At 39.6% G+C, this 9,897-nt stretch overlaps 2 protein-coding genes across 2 annotated transcripts; one reads left to right on the forward strand and one right to left on the reverse strand.

Moving 5' to 3' along the window:
- Positions 1–2,353, forward strand: LOC114713066 (uncharacterized). Its single transcript, XM_028897643.1, has 2 exons — positions 1–305; positions 394–2,353. The coding sequence occupies exons 1-2, from the start codon at positions 109–111 to the stop codon at positions 2,351–2,353; spliced, it is 2,157 nt and encodes a 718-aa protein (XP_028753476.1). The 5' UTR covers positions 1–108.
- A 2,522-nt stretch (positions 2,354–4,875) lies between these two features.
- On the reverse strand, positions 4,876–7,102 carry LOC114713067 (uncharacterized). Its single transcript, XM_028897644.1, has 4 exons — positions 6,180–7,102; positions 5,939–6,091; positions 5,319–5,724; positions 4,876–5,183 (listed from the first exon to the last, which is right to left on the reverse strand). Exons 1-4 carry the CDS (start codon positions 7,029–7,031, stop codon positions 4,876–4,878), a joined length of 1,719 nt encoding a protein of 572 aa, XP_028753477.1. The 5' UTR covers positions 7,032–7,102.
- Positions 7,103–9,897: the final 2,795 nt, after the last annotated feature.

A 9,897-nucleotide genomic window follows, 5' to 3' on the forward strand; every position in this document is an offset into this window, starting at 1 on the left:
GTGGGGGGGAAATTTGTGACAAATGGTGAAGGTGAAGTGAGATATAATGGAGGTGGCGTGAGGTTAAGAAGCATTAAGGATGGGCTGACACTTGATGAATTGAGGCTAATGATATCTGAGTGGATTGGTGGCGATGGAAGAAATTATGACATTAAGTACACAGTGGCCTTTGATGAGAAGACATTGATTGACCTTCATGACAATGCTGAAATGTATAACCTCTTTCAATACAATGGGAACAGCGGTCATGTGTATGTCGCCGAAAAAAGACAAGTGGGTCCCCAACCAAGGGACAATGTAGAAATGTAAGTGGAGTTTGTCCTAACTATTTGTTGTCATTTATGAATTTCTTCTTGTCATTTGTGTTAACGAGTCTTGTCATTATGAATGCAGAACAGAGAGATTCATGGGCATGTCACAGCAAACTGAACTGGATGCGTCTCCCATTAGTTTGTGTTGTGATTATGGCTGGCTCAGTGAAGAAAATGCTCGTGAATGTGACAATGATGAAATAAGTGGGCCCCCTAATGTGGATAAATCTATCGGAGCTGAAGATACGGATGGTAGTGAGATGGTTCATGCGGAATGGAGGGGACTTTTAACAGGAGTGGGCCAACGTTTTCCTAGTGCAGATGTATTTCGGGTGTCTGTATACAAGTTTGCACTTGCAAACAAGTTTGTGGCCAAGTATATGAGGAATAGCAAGGAATTCATGTCGATAAGGTGTAAAGTTGAGGGTTGTCCATGGAAGCTATGTGCAAATCATGTGGGGAAGAGTTGTGATGTGCTACGAGTGACGACATTTATAAACCGGCATGTTCATTCTGCCCAAGATAGCTTGGACGTGATGCATAGTGGAAGAGCTAGTTTGAACTCATCAATAATAATTGATGAGATGAGGGATCATGCAGACAAGCGCACTTCTGAGATAAGGAAGAGGTTGAAACGAGAGTATGGGATTGATCTAACATATAAACAGGCTTATAGAGCAAGAGAGAAGTCACTGGAAGACATATATGGCAGGCCCGAACAATCATACATGCTCATACCATGGCTATGCGAAAGGATAAAGGAAACAGATGAAAAATCAGTGGCTGAATGGACTGCTATTGGGAACCGGTTTGAGCGTGTTTTCATTGCTTACGGGGCATGCATTGAGGGTTTCCTGGGTGGCGCGAGGCATATTATGTATGTTGATGGAACTCACTTAAGCGGACCATACAAGGGGACAATGTTGTCAGCTTCAGCTTATGATGCAGATAACGAGCTGCTGCCATTTGCAATTGCAATTGTGAAGGGAGAAACACTAGATGACTGGACGTGGTTTTTCTATATGATAAAAAAAATCCTGGGTTCTGTGGAAGTAACGATTGTATCAGATCGACACAATGCTATCATCGGAGGAGTGGCATCAATCTTTGGGGGTCAAAGGCATGCCTTTTGTTATAGACACATCAAGGAGAATTTTAGTTCAGAAGTTATGAAAATGAATAAGGGGCAAACAAGGACAAATGGCCGATCAAAGGAGGATGCACTATATTTATTGGATAAAATTGCATACGCAAGGACGGATGAGAAATTTGAGGCAGCAATGGATGACATGAGATCCTTTTCTCCAAGGCTATTTGATTGGCTTATTCATCATGGGGATGTAGATAGGTGGGCTAAAAGTAGGTTCCCATATAAAAGATGGGACAATATTACAACCAATATAGCAGAATCATTCAATGCATGGATGGTGAATGAGAGAAAGCATACTGTACCCCAATTGATCTATGAGCACCGAGATAAAGTTGCAAGAAAGCTGCATGCCTCCTATGTGGGTATGACCAAATGGAAGAATTGCGTTGGTCCAAATATAGAGAGTAAGGTGCTGGATATGGTGGCTGGGTCTGACCATATGTATGCTGAAAATTATGGTGGGGGAAGAGTGAAGGTGACAACATCACGTGGAGACCATCGGGTTGATCTTGGACTACACCAATGCAGTTGCAGATCTTGGCAAATGACGGGGATCCCTTGTTCCCATGCTTGTGCTGCCATCAAGATTGTGCACGGCAATGTTTATGATTATATTGATAATTGCTATAAAAAGTCATCACAAGAAAAGATCTATGCTCGCAGTATGATTCCTGTGGTAACAACAGACATGCCTCACCCAAATGACTACTATAGAATAGAAAATGTCAGTGAGCAAGTTTTCTTGCTACCTCCCATGACATCCCGACCACCAGGAAGGCCAAAAGTAAACAGGGATGAATCACAGTTCCAGAACAAACGGATATACCACTGTGGAAGATGCCACCAGCCTGGACACACAAGGAGGAATTGCAGAAATCCTAACCCATCATGAAGTTTCGAGTACAGTGGGGATGGGTCATTTTTTGGTGTACATAGTTGTATGCTCCGCCCTTGTCAACTTTTTTGGGACTGGGGTTGTAGTTAGGAGCTAGGTGGAGACATTTTTTTGTAAGTAAGCTGATAGTTATTTCAGTGATAACGGAGCATTAAGTGTGGCTAGTATCTTAATGTCCACTTGTTGAATACATGAAAGGAAGTTACTGTTATGGGGATGTTAGCTTTTGTTAATGGCGCATTACTTGTTGTCATTTTTAAATTTGTTCTGGTCATTGGCAGTGATGCTATCAGCATAAGCTGACAGCCGTGCTGAACTGATGTTGTAAAATCAGACCAGGTGATCCTTGTCATTATCGCTGTCATATTCGCTTCACTTCGTGTCATTTTTAAATTTGTTCTGGTCATTGGCAGTGATGCTATCAGCATAAGCTGACAGCCGTGCTGAACTGATGTTGTAAAATCAGACCAGGTGATCCTTGTCATTATCGCTGTCATATTCGCTTCACTTCGTGTCATTTTTAAATTTGTTCTGGTCATTGGCAGTGATGCTATCAGCATAAGCTGACAGCCGTGTGAACTGATGTTGTAAAATCAGACCAGGTGATCCTTGTCATTATCGCTGTCATATTCGCTTCACTTCGTGTCATTTTTAAATTTGTTCTGGTCATTGGCAGTGATGCTATCAGCATAAGCTGACAGCCGTGCTGAACTGATGTTGTAAAATCAGACCAGGTGATCCTTGTCATTATCGCTGTCATATTCGCTTCACTTCGTGTCATTTTTAAATTTGTTCTGGTCATTGGCAGTGATGCTATCAGCATAAGCTGACAGCCGTGCTGAACTGATGTTGTAAAATCAGACCAGGTGATCCTTGTCATTATCGCTGTCATATTCGCTTCACTTCGTATCATTTTTAAATTTGTTCTGGTCATTTTCTGTTGGATACCAACAGGATATATTGAAGTAAAATTTAGTGACCTGAACAAAAAATGAAAACCAATAGCACATGTCCAATGGGGTTGTTGTCATCATCTGTTTTTGTGTGGTTAAAACCAGATTCATTCATGTCACTGGGGAATAAATTGGCATCATGGTTCTCAACTATCATACATTTATGGACACCAATCTTGTTAACCATAACAATACACAGTAAATTTTTGGTCAGCCTACAATGCACATTACATACAGCAATCTAACAGAGGACAAGTGAATTATGACCCTAACATCGAGACACCTAAGACCGACGCCTTTTCTTGGACTTTGTGCTCTTGGTTGGTTGTGGTCGTCGAATAAGGGCCAATGCCTCGTCACGTTTTTCATTCTGTTCATGATTGACCAACCACCATGTCAGGTCACGACGAAAGCCAGCAACTTCTTCCTCTGTGTAGGTAAGGGTCACACCAGGTTCCCATCTTCTCAGCCACATCATGCAGTGCACCCCACAATCCCTCCTGTGGACGCAACAATATCAGCACAGTTAGTTAACACATCTGACATGTGCATTTACCCCACAGAAATCGAATTTGACAAAACTGACAGGTTATTCTGCTGGGGAACTGCTGCAAATATCATGGGAGACATTGGCTTTTTCCCAACCAATCCTGGCTTGACCAAGTCCAGTATAATATTGAGCCTCTTCCTCTGCAACAACATTCAGGACCAACATAGAAAGTTTAATGATTTTCCAAGTTCAAAAACTAGGGTAAAGATAATGAGTTTTTTCTTACACAATCATCCACAGCCATTTCCACTGGGTCTTTGATGACAACCTTCTTCTTCTGCTTTCTGTCCTTGGTTCCGAAATGGTTCCTCATGGAGTCTATTACGTGGAAATCCAATGTGCTAGGCTGAATGGCAACGCAAAACCAGTGTTGGCCAACAAGAGCAGGACCAATTATGAAATCACATTCAGCTAAGTTGTAGCCAACGAACTCAGGAAGAAAGAGCTTCTTATATTTTTGGGCTTTCCAGGTTGGATCATGTGCCATCATGTTCTGCATGACATGAAATTGTTAATCCATTAACAGAGAACAAGTCATTTCCAATTCAATTGCTGTCATTGGTATTTGCATTTGGAATTATGCAACCTCACCATGAAATCAACATCGAAAATGTGCCTCTTCCCTGGCCCCAACTCTGCCTTCATGTCCTCCATCACTGCCTTGCACACCAAATTAAGCACCTACAGAACACAAGTGAAAACGTCATTCTGGTACAATAATCTCACCAAACATTATCAAACATAATCGTGGGTGCAGGGACAGAGCATTCTTAAATACCCTGTTATTTACTCTGTTCACTCCACCCAGGGAAAACAGCTGTTGTCGGTCTATATCTTCATCAAACATTTTGATGACAGTCCTGCAAACATTGTCAGATGTCAGTGACAGAAAGTATGGTGTTGGGGACATCAATACTTGTCATTCCCATGTATGTTATTGTCATTTTCAATCCTATTGCTGTCATTTTCAGGGCACACTGTGTCATTTAAAAACAAAACACTAGCTACGGATATACTTACATATTCCCCTCTTCCTCTCCCTTGGGTCTACGGGATATTAAAGTGAAAAAGATGTCACTTTCCTCCTTTGGCCTCTTCGTCCTCGGAGCTGCCTTGAATTCTATCCACGGAGATTTAATTGTGGAACTCTTTGCCCTTGTTGACCTCCGAAGGTCAATCGATTTTTCAGGCCCTCCTTCCTCCCCACTGTCACTGCTCACCCATTCTCGATCCAACAGCAAAGGAACATTGGTAGGGGTCATTGTCAGTACATGTGTAGCTTCCTCCCCCTCATCATCTGAATCCCGAACCTCCTTATCATCATCTTCGGCCTCCTCAACCACATAATCATGACTGACTTCCATGTCATCATGGTCATCTTCCTCCTCATCAACCACATGACCTCCTTCCCTGTCATCATGGTCATCTTCCTCCTCATCCTCGTCGTCGTCGTCATCACCTCCATGACCATCACGGTCACCCTCTTCTTCCACCTCCTCAACCATGTAATCATCACTGACTTCCCTGTCATGAAGGTCATGTTGTTCCTCATCCTCATCCTTCTCATCATCTCCTTTGCTGGTTTCATCCTCATCAAGTTCCTCATCTGCACTTCCCGCTGCAACCTCTCTTGCAATCTCCTCCACCACTCGGTCAACATCATCAGCTTCTTCAGCATCGTTACCAGCTGCATCACCAACTGTTTCAACCCCTTCTTTAGCAGTGGCATTCTCATTCCCCATCCCCTTAACTTTGGCGTTCAATCCAATCTGCAATTTGAGTAGCTCATCATCAAGAGCCTTCATTAACGTCCTCTGGCTTTCTTCAAGCTTCTTCACAAAACGAGCCCTCAACTCCTTCAATGCCTGCATACACAGTAAATGAAGATATCAAAAAAATTGTTCACTGTTATCAAATGCCAGTATCTCACTGGTCATTTCTAAATAAAGTCTTGTCATCTCAAGTATCAACCTTGCTAATAGACTGACTTAAACTCAGGTCACGTATATTTTCTAAGTTCCCACATACCGGATCTAAAGACTGCAAAATTGAACTGTCCTCATGTCCTGCTGAGTATACCTCGCTGCCACTGCTTCCATGCAATATTCCCATGCTGCTGCCTCTCTCTTTCTCCACCCTCTCCTTTATCTTCTCCTCGGTCCAATATTCAATGGCGCTTGTTGAACCCCGGTCAACAGACAATCCCAGCGGGAAACGCTCAACAAAATACAGCTGCAAAACCAAATAAAGATAGGTCACACTTCTGCAACAATAACAAAAGACAAAAATATAGTGAACCATAAGAAAAATATTGACTTACCAGCAGCAAATAAAGACACCCTCCAACATTGCAGGTTCCTTTCTTCTTCTTCTTTGTCATCTTCACAAAGTCTCCCATTTCCTTCCACAGGTTCTTGATTATGTACGTTGACCAATCATATTTCCAAAACCCATTCATCGTGTGACGCATCACTTTCAACAAACGTATATGTACAGTTGTGCTTGACCCAGGACATAGAAAAGCTCCAACTGTATAAAGCATAAATAGGAACTCAAAATTGTCGCTTTCTTCCCCAGATAATATCCTCTTCAGTATCTGGGTAAATGGAACCTTCCAATAAGTGTCCTTCAACCTCTTGTATTCCGGGTCATCCTCACTAACATCAGATTTCACTTCCTCCCCACTGTCAGGTACACCTAGAAACTCATGCGCATCTTTTGCCTCAATTGCCTGCCCTTGCCCTCTAATGGTCAAAAAATGCGTTGGTGGGTCATAGCATCTCAACAATGACACAAGTAGATCACGTGGAAGTTGCTTCACATTCACATTAAGCAAGTTCCCAAATCCCATCCTCTGAACTTTCTGCCTCAACCGCCTGTTCTTCTTCACATATTCAGCCAATGATAGAAATCCGGGCAATGAGCACCGGGTGTACAAGGGAACATCATACTTCTTCTTCTCACCTTTCTGTGGCTTCGTTTTCCTTGCCCTCTCATTATACCTATCTTTCTCTTCTTCACTCAGGGCCCTCCATGCCTTCCCCACTTCAATTTTTTCTTCTCTTGCGTTTTTACACTTCTCACCTCGTTTAGCCATATACTCCCTTCTGAACAACACAAGCCCACTGTGGACTCCTTTGCTTGTGGACCCTTCCCCTTCTTCCAACACCATCTCGTATAGTTCTGCAAAGTCATCAAGGTACCATCATTAAATCATAATTTTAATACATTTACTACACATCTAGTTCTTTCCAGATTCGTTATGGTCATTTCCAATTAATTCATTGTCATTTACAATATGGCCATTACAGAGTGACAGTAAGGATGCTGGTATGAATATGGTCGTTTCCAGTTAATTTATTGTCATTACCAATATGCCCATTATAGACTAACAGTTAGGTCAGTACTATGAATATGGTCATTTCCAATTAATTCATTGTCATTTACAATATGGCCATTACAGAGTGACAGTAAGGATGCCGGTATGAATATGGTCGTTTCCAGTTAACTTATTGTCATTACCAATATGCCCATTACAGACTAACAGTTAGGTCATTAATATGAATATGGTCATTCCCACTTAATTCATTGTCATTACCAACATGGCCATTACAGTCTGACAGTAAGGTCATTACTATGAATATGGTCATTTCAAGTTCCTTCATAGTCATTTACCAGTTTGGTATTGTCATTTCCAGTTTATTCATATAATCTTTCCACTCATTCAGACAGTAAGGTCATTACTATGAATATGGTCATTTTAGGTTCGATCATAGTCATTTACCAGTATGTTATTGTCATTTCCAGTTGTTCATATCATTTTTCCAGTCAATCAGACAATTTTCCTACTGATTTCAAAACCCATTTTTCCAGTTCTCAACTACGTTATTAAAAACAGAATAGCTTGCCATAGCGACTCAGCATAAACCCTTAATCGCCATTCCTGTCATTCACAAACTTCATCGCGTCATATCTAAATATTGCCCTATCATTGATTCCCAGACTCACCCAGAAACGTCGACCACAGCACGAAACTTAAATGCCTGAACTTACCTCACTGAAATGCTGTTGATGCTTGTTAACTGCAATGGTGAATCACCGTGCGCCAACCTTCGTCTTTCCACACAATCAGTCAGACGCGACCACGTTCGCCCTTCGAACAGCACGCCCTTCCACTTCCAACTCCTCTGCTCTCTTACGCACACACTATTTCGGGGTCCTCAACTGTCCAGCTTGCCGGCGTTTTTAGGGCAACAATGGGGATGGTGGAAGCGAGAAACCGGGAAGCACGACGGTCAGTGCAGGAGTGTTCGCGCGCGCCTTCTCTCTCTCCGCTTTCAAACGCTGACTGACAGGGGCTGTTTTGTAATTGTGCAACATTTGCATAATCCCAAATCAGGCAACACTTCCCTATCTGGTAATACATTTGCTTAGCTTCCCATTCTGGCATTTTATTATTTCAGCCTTCTTTATCTGTCATTTTCCCTAAAAAATAATACTATTTTATTATTATAATATAATAATATTTTAGTAATTAAAAAAAAAACATACCTCCTTTTCCACCGAATTCGGTGGAAAAGGAGGTAGCATTAAAGATGAAGAAGGAAATTTGGGAGAGAAGAAGTCAATGAAAGAGGAAAATTGGAGATGGGGTGGTTGGAGGATGGAATGAGATGAAAAATAAAAGAGAGAATGGGAGGTAGAAGATGTGAGTGCACGGGAGAGAAAGAGGGAAAGATAGAGAGAGTGAGAGAGAGATAGCAAGAGTGGAGTTGCGGTCTTTGTGAAGGAGAAGGCAAGTTTTGGAGATAATTTAGGTACATAAAATTACTTCTTTTCATTAAACTTTCTTCATAAATATTTCTTATATATTTTGAGCTTTCCAATAACACTATTATTACAGTAATTAGAGAAAATTTTGAGACTTATATATGGGATAAGTTTTGAATTTTGATGAGTTTTAACCACAGTATTGTAGATCTATTATAGCATATCATTTTTATCGGTTTAGATTTGCTTATTTGTTGGTTTTTAATATTTAAATTAATTTATTTAGTTGAAAATTTTGTTATTTATGAGATATATTATATTTGTACCAATCAAAATTATGTTAAATAATTTATTTGAGTTGTTTGGCATATTATTAAGATTTTAATCGGTTTAGTTTTAGTTATTGGATGACTGTAAATTTTAAAATAATTATTTTAGGTAAAAGAGATTATTATTTGTGAAGAAAAAGAAATATAATAGTTATACTAATAGAATTTTGAATAGATTATTTATTTATAAATATTTGAATTACTATTGAATTTTTGATGATTTTATTTTGAGGTTTAAACTTTAAATAGAGTTTTTTTTAGAATGTAAAATATAATAATTTCATATTTGAGAATTTTGGAGAATTCTTTTTATTAAAGTAAATAATCCAGAGGATGGAAATGAATATTTTAGCCTGTTAGAAAAATTTATAAGTTAGTTCTAAAATATTTAATTTTGGGTTATGAGAGTTGTGAGAATTTAGAATAAAAATTATTAAATTAGAAATTTAACTATATATATAAGCTTAATTAATTAGCTTATATTAATTTGTGGTTATATTAATGGTGTAGATTGATTATTGGATTGTTGGTTTGAGCACGGGGTTGACTTTGTAGTAATTCTTTTTATAGCTTTGGTGAAAGGTAACCACTTTCCACTTGTTATGTATGCTTGTATGATGTTTGTGAGTGATTTCGAATTATATGAGATTTTTGAAATGCCATTGAATTATTATTTGAACAATGAAAGGCATCATTGTTGAAATTGCCTTCAGATACTTTATGTTATTGAAAAATAGTATGAAATTATGAATTTATAAATTTGTCATGTGGAACAAGAATTTATTGAGAAATGGTTTGAGGATTGATGTTGATTATTAAAATTTTGAAATCTCGATTTTGGTAAATGTGAAAGTTATTATGTTATTGGTAAATGACTATTCTTATGAGTATAAATACGAGAGGGGACAGTGAACGTTGATTGGTGGGAGACATGTTATA

This window comes from Neltuma alba, unplaced genomic scaffold (genome assembly GCF_004799145.2).
Source record: "Neltuma alba isolate B1F8T4 unplaced genomic scaffold, ASM479914v2 tig00011414_pilon, whole genome shotgun sequence".
NCBI lineage: Eukaryota > Viridiplantae > Streptophyta > Magnoliopsida > Fabales > Fabaceae > Neltuma > Neltuma alba.

Bases quoted from the DNA above. Each gene is read 5' to 3' on its own strand.
- LOC114713066 (XM_028897643.1), top strand. From the start codon at position 109: ATGATATCTGAGTGGATTGGTGGCGATGGAAGAAATTATGACATTAAG. The intron at 306-393 runs GTAAGTGGAGTT...TTATGAATGCAG, and splicing joins CCAAGGGACAATGTAGAAAT to AACAGAGAGATTCATGGGCA.
- LOC114713067 (XM_028897644.1), bottom strand. From the start codon at position 7,031: ATGGTGTTGGAAGAAGGGGAAGGGTCCACAAGCAAAGGAGTCCACAGT. The intron at 6,092-6,179 runs GTAAGTCAATAT...TTGGTTTTGCAG, and splicing joins GGTGTCTTTATTTGCTGCTG to CTGTATTTTGTTGAGCGTTT. The intron at 5,725-5,938 runs GTATACTCAGCA...CTGTGTATGCAG, and splicing joins ATGGAAGCAGTGGCAGCGAG to GCATTGAAGGAGTTGAGGGC.